This window comes from Echinops telfairi, unplaced genomic scaffold, assembly GCF_000313985.2.
Source record: "Echinops telfairi isolate 266 unplaced genomic scaffold, ASM31398v2 ScPeMD7_443;HRSCAF=831, whole genome shotgun sequence".
Classification (NCBI taxonomy): Eukaryota; Metazoa; Chordata; class Mammalia; order Afrosoricida; family Tenrecidae; genus Echinops; species Echinops telfairi.
In genome coordinates, this window is record NW_022104341.1 from 69,830,448 (window position 1) to 69,846,825 (window position 16,378).

Sequence of the window (16,378 nt, forward strand, 5' to 3'; positions counted from 1 at the left end):
ACGGGGACTCGGCTTAATGCCCTTGGGATGGCCTCCACTTAAATTCAGAGGAGAGTCATGTACCAGCGCCTGAGGTGAGTGGGTTGTGCTGAGCAGGAGATACGTCTATGGCAGGTTTTTCATGCTATTGGGAGTGTCACTTCCTGGAGACTAGTGTATCCTACTCAACGAAAGGATGAACCAAGGTCTTTATGAAAGTGGGGTTCAGTGAACCTCCCCCAGCCCCCACCCCTGCCCATGCTTCTCCACCTGAAGCCTGGCTATTAGAATTCATGGCTCCCTTTGGGATGAATACAATACTTTACTCAGTTATTCTGTGGCTATATGCGTCATGGGTCTGCTTGATGCCAGACACCAGGTTAAAGTCAAGGTCAGAGGAGGGAGATGCCCACTCTTGCAGAGCTCAGGTCTGGAGACAGGGATAGATAGGAAAACTAAGTCAACGACGTGCCATGGATCCTGTGACAGATGCTGAGAGAAAGTAAAGCAAAAAATACATCTCCGGGCTGAGGAGATGCTGAGTGCTGGGAGACAGTGGTCAAATCCGACCCAGTCTCTGCCTCCGTAGAGCATGCTGATGAACAAGAAGGCCAGAAAGCGAGCAGATTGTGACAAAGGAGCTGCATACAGAACCGGACTGGCAGAACCTCTCAGAGGGGGCTGGGAAATGTCCGGCGTCAGAGCTGAGCACCACAAGGCTTTGTGTCGCGTGAGACCTCAAGCATGAAGCTTTTGCCATATCAAAACTTTATTTTGATTTTCTGAAAACGATGAACTTGGAGATTGCTTTTAGATCCCCGATAGGCCTTATGATCATCCATTTCAATGTTGCATCTGAGTGGTACCCATGATAAAACAGGTTGGCTGCTAATCAAAAGATGGGAGACTTAAAGCCACCCAGAGCAGTGGTCCTCACCCTTCCTCCTGCCGCGACCCTTTCACACAGCGCCTCATGTGGTGGTGACTCCCAACCATAGCATGATTTTCGTTGCTACTTCATAACTGTAATTTTGCTACTGTTATGAATCGTCATGTAAATATCTGATAGGCAGGATGTATTTTCATTGTTACAAATTGAACATAATTAAAGCTTCGTGATTAATCGCAAAAATAATAGGTAATTATATATTGTGAAATATTTATTTCTAATTACAAATAAATGAAATTTTGTCTTGAAACATGATGTAGCATGGGTAACAGACTTCACGCTGGGTACTTGTATGTGGGCGTATCTGCATGTGGGCGGACCCACCTGGAGACAAATAGAGGAGCGGTGTCTCAGCTCCTAAAACCATCAGAAAGATGTGTTTTCTGATGGTCTTGGTGACCCCTGTGAAAGGGTCGTTCGACCCCCAAAAGGGTCACGACCCATGGGTTGAGAACTACCAACAATGGCATGAGGTAGTGTAGTGGTTACTTATTGGACTGCAATCTGCCAGGTGGACTGCACCAACCTGGTGGTGTAGTGGTTATTTATTGGACTGCAATCTGCCAGGTCAGGAGTTTGAAATCACCAGGGAGAAAGACAATGGGACTTTCTACTCCCATAAAAAGTTACAATTTTGAAAACCCACAGGGGCAGTTCTATCCTGTCTGTAGGTTAACCATGAATTGGCATTGACTCAGGAGCAGTGAGAGTTTTTAGAGGCACCTTCAGGGAAAGTATGAGGCTTTCTACTCCCATGAACATTTACAGTCTTGTAAATCCCACTGGATCAGTCCTACTCGGTCCTATGGGTCGCTATGAGTTGAAATCAATCAATGGCTGTGACTTTGTTTGCTTTGTTTCAAGTGTGAGAAGAACCTTCCCAGTAAAGGACTGAGGAGACAACGAAGGCATGGATAGAAATGTCCACTAAGCACAAAGGAGAGTAGGGGCGCGGGGGCAAAATCAGTAAGGTGGCTGAGCCCAGAACTTGTTGGTTGAAGCATCTGCAAGAAAGGCATTCTGGGAAATATCTGGAAGTCAAAGGGGAAGGTGATCTAAAATGAGATTGGATCAGATTTTTTTGGGGGGGTGTTCTCATCAGCTGTGTCCAGGAGGTCACTTTTACTTGTTTGGGAGTGGAAGATAGGGAGAGAAGAAGTGCTCAGGGCAAAACTTCATTATAGAGGACATACTTGAGTCAGAAGAGGGCTTTATAGATTGGTATCGGACATGCGGGTTAATATCGGACTTATGGACTTGATATAGACTGGGCTGGGATGTTTTCTCAATATTCAATTGCTCTCATGTATAAAGCTCTTTCTTATACACATATGCGTGTTTCTGAATTTGTTTCTCTAGTCTACCGGGACTAGCACAAGTGTTTCGCAAAAAGGGTTATGCCACCAATTGGGGGACAATGCAATGATTGGGAGGTGGGGGAGCTCAAAGACAGTTATTTACACTTTACCCCGGCTTGTGGGCTATAGTATAAAAGTGTTTCATTGCCAGGGCGTTACTGGGTAGCTTTGGTTTTTTATTTTGCTTTTTCCAAAAAAAGGGGGGGGGGGGTAGTAATCCAAATAAATTTGGCAACCTATGCACTACACCATGCCTGTGACAATGGTCTCGAGCTGATCGATCCCGATGAAGATGGCGCAGAACTAGGCGACATTTTGATCTGTTGCACGTCGTGTCGCCATGCCTGGGCACCAACTTGCCAGCAACTAACACTACAAACAGCGAGCGTTACTAGTATTGGTATATCGACTGTCAGGAGTCCATATAAAATTGATCTAAAAAGTACCTATTTTAGAACCGTTGCTCAAATTTATTTATCTGATAAAAAAAAACTAAACTAAACTAATAAAATAAAATAAACAGAGGCTCTGGTGCAATGAGCTTGGACAAACCTGGGTTGAGTCCAGGCTCTCTCCCTTCCCTTTTCGGCAGAGCAGCCCCTTACACTCTGCGACCAGGTGTTGTGAGGACGACTGCCCCCATTTGCCATGGCCATAAACTGAGAGACACGCATAGGTCTCAACTCTCTGGCTCATAGTAAGTGTCATGTACTCTCAGTACTAGATGTCAATGTCATCTACACTCAGACAATGGAGGCCATCTCTCCAAGACATCCGAGTCTCGCCCATGGCGAGGCTCAGCCCCCAGGAGAGTAATAAATACATGATTCTCCTAATGATCCTAGGGCCAAGGGTACAGTAACAGAAACTACACCTGCATCCAGGGCTCCAGAACCACCATGTCAGCCCCTGCTTTTCCTCTTAAGATGCTGAGCTTCCGGACATCCATGTGATCCATATGAATCCCATGCCTGTCTCTTTTGGAATTCAGAACAGAGGCGTGTTGCAAATTCTACTTACTTGTTTTGGTTTAAGCTCCCAGACAAAGCATCCTTTATTAGTGGTTGTTAATTACTGTTTGTTTTGGGAAGTGAAACAGTTATAACAAGGTGGAAATCTTCAAACTATTAGCCTCTTTGCCTCTGACCTAAGTAGAAAAGTACTAATGAGGCTATGCCTTCTACCCGCGCGCACACAACAGGCACACACATCTCGCCAGCCACAAATGCTGCTGAACAGTATGGGGGGCATTTCAAAATGAAATGTTCAGGCTTTTGTGAAAACACAGTTGAACTTCATCAAAATACCTCTAGTACAGATTTATTATCAAAAAGTCCCCCAACCCATTTCATCACTGGTAAAATGTTTAAAAGATGATCATCCCTTTGAAACCTCCAAATTAAAACCTAGTTTTGAAATCCTCAATCTGAGCATCCCAATTTGCATGATCACCACACTAGGCATTGGCTAATAAAAGAATTGCTGTTTCGCTCCTATTTAGTTTCTCCTCCTAGCTGAACTCAAAGTCACTTTATTGATCTCGCTCACTCTTTGTCTATAGAACCATTTCTTCATCTGTAGAATAATGGCAAGGCATGTCTCTCAGACGTACTAGATCACCTGAGAGAATGCATGAGAAGATCTGGCATGGAGGCACGTATCTTCATGAATAAGACATCTGCCGGTTGATAGTAGGCTCCCGAAGCCTTCTACTCAACAAGTGGTTATGAAGGTAGAAAGAGCTAACCACCTTAACAGAATATACAGCGAGATCACAAGAGCCTTATAGCCTCCTAGTTAAAGTGTGAATTTGAGTCAGACCTGAGTTGAGATTCGGGCTCTGGGATTTGAATGGGTCTCTCTCCTGAGAAGCCATGAACATGGGAGACAAGTACATGAAAGGGATTGCAGCATCACCAGTCTCGTCTTGTTTTTGGCTGCTGTCAAGTCAGTTCCGGTTTTAGCGACAGATTGAACCACTCCCCAGTCTTGCGCCCTCCCCACATTAAGCATGCAGTTTGCATCCGTGTTGCAGCTGTGGGTCAACCCATCTCATTGAGGGTCCCCTTCTTTACTGCTGCCTCTCTTCTTTGCCAAGTCTCATGATCTTTTCTAGGAATTCATCTCTCCTGAGAACATGTCCAAAGTATGTGAGATGAAGTCTCACCATCTTAGCTTCTAAGGAGCATTTTGACTATTCTTCTTCCAAGATAGACCAACCATACATACTTGTGTATAAGCCGAGTTTTTGAGCACATTTTTAATGCAGTCTTTGTGGAAAAATTAGGTGCCTCCACTGATATTCAGGTCAGCTTATACTCGAGTATATACAGTGTTAGTCCTTCTGGCAGTGCTTCCCTTCTGTGCATTGACTACATCTTCTGAATCTACTACACCCACTGAATTGTACACATTGAAGTAGGTGAACCTCATGGTATGTGAATTGCATCACAGTAAAGCCGTGGTCCATATGAGTACCTATTCCAAAGAAAGGTGTCCCAACAGAAAGCACCAATTCTAGAACAATATCATTGATATCACATGCAAGTAAATGTTTGCTGAATATTATCCAACAATGGTTGCAGCTGCACATTGACAGGGAACTGCCAGAGGCCTGATTCAGAAGAAGACATGGAACAAAGGAATAATATCATTGCTCACATAGATGGATCCTGACTGAAAGTAAATAATTCCATACAGTTGTGTTTTAGTGACTGTGCCAAGGCATTCGACTGTGTAGCCCATAAAACTACTGAATAACCTTGAGAAGAATGGGAATTCCAGATCACTTCCATCACGTGCATGCGGAACCCATACACGGATCAAGAGGCAGGTGCACAAACAGAACAAAGGAGTACTACATGGTTCAAAGGTAGGAAAGGTATGCATCGGGATTGTATCCTCCCACCATCTTATTTGCTCTGTATGTTTTATAAACAATCGAAGAAGCTAGCTTATATGGAGAAGGATGTGGCACCGAATTGGAGGCAGGTTTGCTGATAACCTGCAGTATGCAGATGACAGAAACGTGCTTGCTGAGAGGAGAAGGCCTGGAAACACGTGCTGAGGAAGGTCAAGGACTGCAGCCTGCAGCATGACTGACATCTCAGTGTAAAGAAGAGTAACATCCCCACAACTGGACCAACGGGTAACATCGTGATAAAAGGAGAAGAGATTGACGTTGTCAGAGATTTCATCTGGCTTGGATCTGCAGTCAATGCTCAAGGAAGCATCAACTGATGCAAAACCTCTTTAAAGTATCGAAGTACAAGGATGCTACTTTGAGGACTTAGGTGAGCCTGACCTAAGCCATGGTGTTTTCAATTGCCTCATATGCATGTGAAAGATGGGCATTGAATAAGGAAGACTGAACAAGAATTGTGTGTAATTTCGGGACTGGAGAAGCATATTGAAAGTAACACTGACAGCCAAAAGGAAAACATCTGTGTTGGGAGAAGGATGACCAGAGTGATCCGTAGAGGCAAGAAGGGCTAGACTTCATCTCATTTACTTTGAGCATGTGTTCAGGAGGGACCAGACCCTGAAGAAAGTCCTTGGTACAGCGGAGGAGCAGTGAAAAAGAGGAAGGCCTTAGATGAAACAGACTGACACAGTGGGTGCACCGTGGGCTCAAACATAAGAACAACTGTGAGAATGGTTCACAAGTAGGAAGTGTTTCATTCTGTTGTGCATGGGGGTTGCGATGAGTTGGAACGCACTTGATGGTACCTAACAACCATAACAAAGCGATGTCTACAAACCTCAAGCTCTGCTGTTGGCTTTGGGCTTCAGTGTCAACTTCTGTAAACAGGATTAATTACTGAACCTAACTCAAAGAGCAGATAGGAAGATTGTGTAGGAAATTGCCTTTAAACTCTTGGGAGGGTCATTGGTATAGTCAGTAAGAATGACAATGTTGATGATATTCCTTAAATAATACATGACCTCTCCCTAGTCCATCCTGAGTCATGCTTACATTGGTACTTCCAGCAAAATAGGTCAGGGGTGGGAACGTGGTTCATGAAGACCGAGGATGCATGAAAACTGACTGGCTCCTTAGCACCCTCAAACCTCACGTGCTTCTGAAGGCGTTGCATACAGGCGCATGACTGCTGTATGTGTTATTTATTTCTTAACTAATATAACTGAGACCTTGCTCAAGATGTGCTCATGAAAAATTACCCTTTTAATGGTAGAGCATTTAATGAGAAACTGGATTATCTACTGCATAAGTGCCCTTCATACAAATTAGCTTGGCCCTGAGTCCTAATCTAAATTGGGCTTCCTACTTTCCTCTAAATGACCTAATATTTTCATATTAATCTCTGCCCTCATCCACCTCATGTGGCTCTGCCTCTGATGAATCTCCCTCCCCAGCAGAATTCCGTGCCCTGACAAATGTTCCTGAAGGCCGTCTGTGTATCGGACTCATGGGCCTTTCGGGGGAATGAGATATGATGGCTAGAGGCTATGTCTCTCCACTCACCAGTGGTGTTTTAATGCTGCCAGTGAATTCAGTATCTACAGGTTTGAGTCAGGTGGGTTTAGTACAAGGTTGAGGTGGGGCTAAATTTATAGAGAAGGCTGGGTGAGAAGCAATTAATCATAGTGGTTAAGAGAACACACTTGCAGCGAAAGAACTCAAGCAAGTCACAAAGATGGGCTTGGACATCAGGGATTTCTGGGTTCAGGTCTAACTCATTAGCTAGCGATGTGAATTTGGGCAAGTTACTTGGCCTCACATAATTCAATTTAGATCCTCATCTATCAAGCTTGAATAATAGTACTTATGGTTAGGGTTATTTCCAAGGGTAAATGAATTAGTTTGTCTCAAGTGCTTTGGATAGGAGATGACACATGCTATCTGGCATCATTATGACAGTTGATATTTGGGGGAAGTCCCAAACAGCGAGCAGAACGGTGAAGGCAATGGTGCCATGTACTAGAAATGAGAAGCGCTATCTGTGACGGAGCATGATCATCTTGAGAGAAATCACAGACCAAGCCAGATGCTGCTCCTAAAAAAGATGGTAACAAACTATGTGGTTATGTAGGGTCTACGTGGGAGATGGTCATCTCTTTGTTCTCAGCTCCGGTCACTGACTTCTGCCCTCACTAACCTTGCGGTCTGGCTTTTACTGCAATTACAGTTTCTAACTGCTCATCCATGGGTTATTTCATCGCATAGACTCCTATTCAAAGGTTTCCATGTACTCAGAATCAGCAGGGATATCGTGGGGGAAAAACAAAACAGCAAGCAGAAGTCAGGGAGCATGTGACTTGACTCTGTAACCAGCCCTCCTTTCGGCCCCCTCACCGTACTGTCTATGTGTTTCTTTTACTGTGCTGCTAACATTGATGCTGCGGCAACTGCCATCCGCAGATAACCTGGTACCATGTGCCAGATCTCAAAATACATCCCTTGCACTTATTATCTTATTTAAATTCTTGTGCATGGCAACTCTCTAAAGTACATATTTTATCTTCCTTTGACAGATAAGGAACAGAATCAGAGTCTCGTTGACAGGCATATAAGGAGCCATGGTTTAAATGAGGCTCTGTCTTTAGAGCTTATATCCTCTTACACACCAAGCATGAAGCACAGCCCCAGCTGATCTGCACTCACGGAAAACTTCCTCCCTTCTCAAACACAACTTGTGCTTCTGCAGAGACAGACTTAGTCTCATTCATCCCTTGCCAGCGAGTAACAGCATGTGCTCTGAGAAGATGCTCATAAAAGGCAGAATGCGGGAAAGAATGACATGAAACAGGCTTATCTCCAATGTTAGCCACTCTTGTGGTTGGCTCTTTCTGAAGCTTGTCCTCACCTGAATGGTGAGGTCCTGAGCCCCACGTTATGGAAACACCTTAGTCCACACATCCTGCAGAGAGAGGAAGAGTGATGATTTCATCTCTCGAGACCTTGACTCTCCATTCCTGACCAGCGGGGGAGGATGCGGGGGAGGATGGTGCAGGACATTCTGGGGACTGAACATCTGAGAGCTAGAGAGTGCTAGCTTTCAGGACCCCCGTGCGCGCAATGCCTTGATGTGAAACGAGGCACCATAAGATGAGGCAAGAGCTGGCTCCCCACTTACTGCCTAGATGGGCTTGGACAGGCACCTGTAAGTCTGTGACTGCGTCTTCAGCATCTCAAAGACGAAACGGGTGGGGCTGTGGGGAAGAGTGGGCACAAAGTTTCTAAAACCTCTCGCCTGAAGCAGATGGCCACTGCACAATGATGACTGTCTTGATTTTATGTGGCTATGTTTGAACTCCTGATTGATTTCTCTTACCAAAACATTATGTTAATAATTATGGAGAGAGCCCTCTGCGAAGTGTGGAGACACATAGCCAATCGTGTGGAAGCCCATTTCTGTACACACGTGAGTTAGCAGAAGAGAGATCGTAAAACCATTTTTTTGGATAATTGTCCCCGGATCATTACTTGATACAAAGCGATTACCCTGGAGTCAGACTATAAAACAGGCCCTGGAATTGGGTGTAAGAAAGGCCTTGGACTTGAGCCAAAGGCATAGTTGATGCTGGGGACGTGTAAAAGACTCGGAGCCAATGCTAGTCTAACAAGAATTGCAGCTGTGATTACTGTTGGTTGAGTACGTACTGTGTTAGGTGATTTATGCTTGTCAACTTATTTCTTCATTGTAATATTCCATGGGGGGTATTTGTTTTTCTCCCTATGGAAACGGAGGCTCAAAAAACGTAATGTGCTTTGCCTCGGCAGCATTTAAATATACAGGGCTAGAATTTGCCTCCCAGCCTAAACTGCTGGATTCAATGCTTTGGCTTTCCTATCATGTTACCCAGTGCTCCAGAGTCAATCCTAACTCATAGCATCCCTGTAGGAACAACCCCTTAAGGCATCTGAGGCTGTCGATCTGTACCGGAGCAGATGGCTTCATCTCCCTCTCTAGAAGTGTTTTAATCCAGTGGGCCACCGGGCTCCTTTCCTGCAGCATGGGGGAAGCAAAGAGTGAACCTTGGAACTCGGTAATTGTAACATGCGCAGTCACCGCATTGTCCGAATCCTGCTTTTCTCTGTTTTCAGGTCAGGATCGCAGCGAAGCCACTTTGATCAAGAGGTTCAAAGGTGAAGGTGTCCGGTACAAGGCCAAGCTGATTGGGATCGATGAGGTTTCTGCAGCTCGGGGAGACAAGTTATGTCAGGATTCCATGATGAAGCTCAAGGTGCCGTGCCACATTTGTTTTTAATATCATAGGTCTACTGTGGAGGAGAAAAAGAAATGGTCTAAACATGTCTGTATTTTGCCCTCTGGTGAATACGTCAAAAGACAGTCCACAAAGATAAAATCTGATTTCTTTCATTCTTATATTTTCTATTAACACACTACAAATGTTATAATGCAGGAACGTTTTTATTTATTTATTTTTAAACATTTTATTGAGGACTTGTACAGCTCTTGTAACCATCAATTGTATCAAGCACATTTGTACATATGCTGCCATCATCATTTTCTAGATAGTTACTTTCTCTTGAGCCCTTGGTTTCAGCTCCTTTCCCCCCACCCCACCCTTGGTCTCTTGATAAATTATAAATTATTATGAATTTCATATCTTAGACCGACCACTGTTTCCCTTCCCTCACGGTTTCTGTTGTTCATCCCCTCGGGTGTGGGGGAGGGCTGTGTTGTGTGTCCGTCATGGCTATCAATTCCCCTTTCCTCCCCTCCACCCCCCACCTTCCCTTTACCCTACTGGTACCATTACTCCTATTTCTGTTTTAGGAGAATATTTTTGATGTACCGTGTTACCAACCATATATTGAGATGTAAGGATATCACAGACATTTCTGGCATAGAATAATTTAAAGAGGTAGTTTTGTAGAGAAATATACTGGAAATTGGTTAAATGTGTAAAATAATAAGAATATTTTATTAAATGGCTTAAAAACATATAAACAAGAACACTCTTGTCTTCCAACTTTTAATCCTATCCTCTGTTCTATTATTTCTTTTCTTTAAGTGATAGTGTAAGACATGACATAATAATAATGTATAAATTATCAAGGGTGCATGAGGGAGGGGGTATAGGGAGGGATGGGAAAAAATGAGGAGCTGATACCAAGGGCTCAAGTAGAAAGAAAATGTTTTGAGAATGATGATGGCAATGAATGTACAAATGTGCTTGACACAATGGATGGATGTATGGACTGTGATAAGAGTTATATGAGCCCCAATAAAATGATTTTAAAAAATAGTAGGAAGACGAACAATAGAGCAGAGTCCACAAAAGACCTTGGACTTTTAAAACATAGAATTTAATTATTTCCTGATTGCAGAATTTAAATGTTAGAAGAATTTTAAAATACAAAAATGTATAAAGAAAATAATTGAAGTAATTGACACACAAAATCCATGTGATATTCGTATATAACATACAACCACTGTGTTTTTACATACCACATATATGAAGTATGGAGCCCTGCTGACTCTGGGTTCGGCATTGGGCTTCGAACCACAAGATCAGTGGTGCAAATACACTAGTGACTCCACAGGAGAAAGATGAGGCTATCTACTCCCATGAAGATTTGCAGCTCACAAGCCCTACAGAGAGTGGCTCTCCGTCAGAATTGGGGTGCTGGTAGTGGTTTGGGGACTTGGGGGGATTTTTCAGGGGCATTTTTTGGTTGCATATGGATTATAAAAACCAAACTTATTGCCATTAGGTTAATGCTACTCATAGCGACCCTGTAAGACAGAGTAGAACTGCCCCTGTGAGCTTCCTAGACTGTAACTCTTGACAGGGATGGAAACCCTCGGCTTTCTCCCTCGGAGGGGCTGGTGGTTTCGAATATATATGATACTCCACATATAGATGTAATAAAATAGAAATTACTATTTATACAATCATGTTATTTTTTGTATTGAAATATGAGCATTTTGTTGTTAGGTGTCAGCAGATTGATTCTGACCCTTTGCACAACAGAATGAGACACTGCCCAGTCCCACACCATCCTCACCACGTCCTGTGCCTGAACCCATTGTTTTCTAATATCTTCAAGTAATCTCTGAGACTAGAACTTGGCATATATATACATATATATATTTTTTTAAACTGGAAAGGAAAAAGGAAGGAAGAAAATAAATCCAGTCTGGCAAAGTGCCTAAAATAACTGACTGAGACAACACTGGTGAAATGCCCCACACATCACTGCCTCTTTTGTAGATGCTTAATCCATAACAACTATTATTATTGTTTGTGTTCTGTCAAAATCCTTCAGCAGTTTGGCACAGACACCAGATGGATATAAACTGGTCCTATAGTACAGCTTCAGGAATCATGCTTTTTAAAATCTTATTTCATCATTCAGTTTCTAGATTACACTTGCTTTTGGAAAAGCTGTTTTAGAAGCTGTCTTCTTTGTAATCACTTCGAATCTCTTATAGTGTGGACCCAAATCACAATCTCACAGATATTTATTTTGGAAGACTTAAATGTATCCGTTTTGTCATAATTAATCAACACCTGAAGAATTTTAGAGCAGTGCAATAAAAAAAAAGCCACCATCTTTCTCTGGAAATTGCAATTCAACTGAGACTTGACAAAGGTGGGGGCAGGAAGAATTCCCAATTCCACCTCTATAGCTTGTTCAGGCCGGAGCCCCTGGGTGGCATGGAAAGTGACTTGCTTAGCTGCTAATTGAGTGGTGTGGAGGTGCGAGTCTACCCAGATGTGCCTTGGAAGAAAAGCCTGGTGATCTACATTTGTAAAATGAGCCTTTGCACACGCATACATGGTTCACCATGAGTAAGAATTGGCTCGATGGAGCTGTACGGGTGCCGTGAAGTCCTGACTCAGAGATGCAGTGGCCTGTCTCTGGACGAGTTGGCTGACTATAGCCCCCCTTGTATTCCCTGCCCTCGGAGGGGGCCTGCTGGGCTATGCACATTGGGCTACGGACCGCATGGCCAACAGCTTGAAACGACTAGTCGCCCACAGGAGAAAGACGAGGCTTTCTACTCCTGTAAGTACTGACAACCTCAGAAACCCACAGGGGCAGTTTGACTGGCTCCTGTACAGTTGCCGTGTGCCAGAACGGACTTGTTGGCAGTGAGTTGGGGTTTTGGAGCCACATCTCAGAGGAAGACGTGTAACAGCCAAGAGCTCAGACCTATAGGCAGCCTCTTTGCCAGTATGCACATTCCACAGAGAGGGCCCACAAGAGACCAGGTACAGGTTGCTCAGCCCGACTTCATCTGTTAGTCATGCCTGCCTCCCAAGGAGACCAGAGCGACCGATGAGAAAAGCCAGGACTCTGATGCTTGCTGAAGTCCCTCCAACCTGAACACGAGGCCAGGAAACGAGATCTCTGCTCCAATTAATATTAACTATACCAAGAAACTGTTATGTGATCCTTCATCTCCGAAGAGCTGGTGTTCGCCCAGAGTCTTGTGTCCACTGAGGAGAAAAAAAAGGAACGGATGTGTCTTTCCCTAACCTAGTCCCAGCAGATTCAGTCCTCCATCTTGGATTGCCTCCTTTCCCAGCAACCAAGGTCTAGGTGACAGGAATTCTCCACCTGTGCCCATCACAGCGTTTTCCTCAGGAGTCGCATTGGGCTGAGCTAGCTAGGCCAGGGCTGGTGGTGACACTGACCATGTGAGTGCCGTGTGTGTGTGTGTGTGTGTGTGTGTGTGTGTGTGTGTGTGTGTGTTAGAGAGAGATGCTGCAGGGCCATCCACCTGTCACCCCTCATGACCGTGAAACCCCCAAAGCCCCAAGAGTTATTATACCTGCCATGAAGCCCTCCTGTCAGACGTGCTGAACTTGGTGAGGGTGCCTTGGTTCCCAGACAATTGTTTCATTCTTTGCAAGTTGCCAGGGAGAATGTTGACATTGCATCTCCCTGTGGCTTTTCTGTTGGAAGCACAGAAACATAAACGATTGATTCTCCATTTGGCTACCTGCCCAGGAAAGGGAGAGACAAAGAAGTACAAAATGCCTCTGAGCCTTGCAAAACGGCCCACTTGCCCGTGGTAAACCATATGAGGGGAAAACCTTAAGTGCCTAATTCTCTCTGACACGAACACACCATCCGTTGTATCAAGTTTCCTAAGGGACTGTAAGGGTCGTGGGAGGGTTCCTATGGGACGAAGGGACTACTGCCCTCTTCTACCACCATCACCTTCGTCGTCATCATCATCATCAAAACATTTTCACCTATACAATCGCTTTTGATACATTAAGAAAAGTATTGGACGTCCTGTTTTATAAATAAAAAGAGGTCCTTAGACTTTAAATGTTTTCTCCCAGAACCTTCATTTAAACTGTCACAGCCCAGAATTCAAACCTAGATCTCCAGAGACTTCGCCTAAATCCAGTAGCTGACTGGTTTAAAATGAACTGCCTAGTTGTATTTTACAAGGCTGAGGCTAGAGGTATGGCCTTTAGGGTTCCAGTTCATGCATGCATGCATGGGCTTATTCAAAACAGTGTTTACACATGCCTCTGTAAGCCGTGGGTGGCTTCAGACAAGTTATCTCAGTATGACATGTATTCTAGTCCTATTAGATTGCTTTCAAAAGTGCCATAGGAAAAAAATATTATTTTTAAGTCTAGTCTGATACAAAATTTTTAACAAAACCCAAGTAGACATCTTCTCTAATCTATGAAATTTTGTGATTGTTAACAGGTGTGGTGCTTCATATAAAGCATTAATTTTGGGTGGATCAGTTGTTTTAAGGAAGAAAGACCTCAAAAGTGAGCCAAGAGACAGAGAAATCCAAATTCAAACCAACAAGTCAGACTTATGACTGCAGAGGCCAGTGAATCTAAAGTTCACAGGTTAGATGGCAGGTCAAATGGCTGACTGCTGATGGCTCCCAAGGTCAGCAGGCAATATGGCAGGCAATATGTTCTCAAATTCAAAGCAATGATGAGCCAGGTGCAAGATCCAGACTCGGGAAGAAGCAAGCAAGTTTCCCCCACAGCATCTTCTTATACAAGAACTAGGAGACACTTCTGAGGAAACTTTCTTTCAATTGTATCAGGGCTGTGACTTGGATAAGGAGGTGTATTCTACCCTCCACTACTGATTGGCTGTCCACAACAGATCCCATTATAGGATTAATTTTATTGTATCATGTCACATCATTGAGGAGTATGAGGCCTTAACAGCCAAACCACTGGGATTCCTGATTTAGCTACGTTGACATAAAACCTAACCATCACATCTGTCAACCTCAGCAAATGAAGAAACTGTTATTGAAGTTCAGAAACGGGTGGAGGAAATCCATGCATAAAATATAAAAGAATTCCATACATAGATTTGTAAGAGAAGTGTGTTCATAGAAGTTCATATATAGACTTTTGGTTCAAATGCCAAAAATGGTGCATGGAAGATCAGCTAGCTCAGATTGTTGAACTTTCCATCGGATTTTTAAGCAATATCTAAGCTAATGAAGATGATTCCATGCAACCAGGTGAAACCAGAGATGAGTCTTTCATGTACCAATATGATCCAGAGAACAAAACCCAATCCTGTATTGACCTCTCAGGGAATCTGCTGAGCCAGTTAAATTCAAAGCAGAGGTCAGTTCAGACTGTTTGGGGGGCACTCCAAAGCACACAGGAAGATCCTGGGGGCTTATCAGGAATATGTTTTATGAAAATTGAAAACTACATTATTATTAAAAAGCAAGAAAAGTTGCATCAAGTAAAAATTTTTCCCCACCATGACATTGTACCAGCTTATCCATAGAGGGTAGCAAGAACCATTCTATGAGAATTTTCTTGGGAAATTTGGCCCATCCACCCCTAAGTCTAATCTTGAACCTGAAGACTTTTTGTTCCACCTGAAGAACATTTCAAAGAAATACAATATGAATCTCTGAAGGATGCCAGAACTTGCCTTTCGACATGTCAGCAATCAGAGAGAATAGAATTCTGTAGGGAAGGGGGAGAGAGAGAGCTGGAAACCCAGCTTTCAGAAGTGTATCGAGTTGAATGGGAGATACAATGAGATGGAGGACATGTTGAGAAACAGTAGATTCACATCTTGAGGATGGCACAGGACAAGGCAATATTTCTCTCTGTTGTACATAAGGTCGCCATGAGTCGGAACTGTCCCAATGGCTCCCATCAACAGTGATTTGTAACGATACCATTTGACCTTCATATTTTATATCTGCCTTTAACTCATCTTGGTGCCCCCATGAGATATGAAGCTCCTACCCATGAGTTCCTGTCCAGTAGCCACACATTGACACCTAAAGAAATCGATTTATTTGGCATACTTGGCATGAGGGTGGCCACCGAAGCTGTGGGGAAGATGAGATCTCCCAGAGGCACTGCCTGAGGCTTAGTTAAGAACCCTGAGGACATCAGTTCCCACAGGGAAAACAAATCTGCCTTGGAGTGTTCAGGTCAAGGCCCTTTAACCAAAGAGCTACTTACAAGTGGGAGACAAGACTAAGGGAGCAAACAAGAAAGAGTGTGCCACCCAGAGACACTCCCCAGGGGTAAATTGTCACCCCCTCTAGGAAAGACATCTAAATATTAGAGACTAATGAGAGCTTTGGAAGAAGTCCCCCCCTCCCCCCACGCAGCCAAATGTAATTGGGGGCAACATAGCTACTACTCAAAGCATTGAAGGTAGGAAGGCGCTTGAAAGGAATTATGTAACTCTCTTTCTTCACAAGCCTCTCATCTCTGGGCTGTGCTTCACATAGGTGGAACCAACTGGGGGCTAGACGGCGAGGAGACCCTGGAGACTAGGAGATGCATTCTACAGAGATCAGTCTCTGGGTACAAAGTAGGACACACACACACACACACACACACACACACACACACACCGTCCCCCGTGTGCACACACACCCGGGTTGCATCCTTGGCAGTTCTGACTCATGCTGTGTGTGGAGCAGGGCTACCCGCCAAAGTCAAGGCTGTGACATTTCTTCCAAGGTACCAGTCGGGCCCCTCACTGCCAGCGTTTCAGTCATTTACCATCTCGGGACCCCATTGAATGTGCTCACGCTCTCATAGGAGGGCGTGAGTCAGTGATTATTCTTCTCAGAGACTATTTCCTCTGCTGAGTCTGCAGGCTGGT

The 16,378-nt window shown here is 44.1% G+C and overlaps 1 protein-coding gene across 2 annotated transcripts in view; it reads left to right on the forward strand.

Moving 5' to 3' along the window:
• Positions 1-16,378, forward strand: part of DAB1 (DAB adaptor protein 1) — a 1,456,966-nt gene that overhangs the window by 1,291,763 nt on the left and 148,825 nt on the right. For both annotated transcript variants that reach the window (XM_045291934.1, XM_004699390.4), the window contains exon 5: positions 9,356-9,495. In XM_045291934.1, coding sequence (XP_045147869.1) covers positions 9,356-9,495 — 140 coding nt within the window. The remainder of the gene's footprint in view (positions 1-9,355; positions 9,496-16,378) is intronic.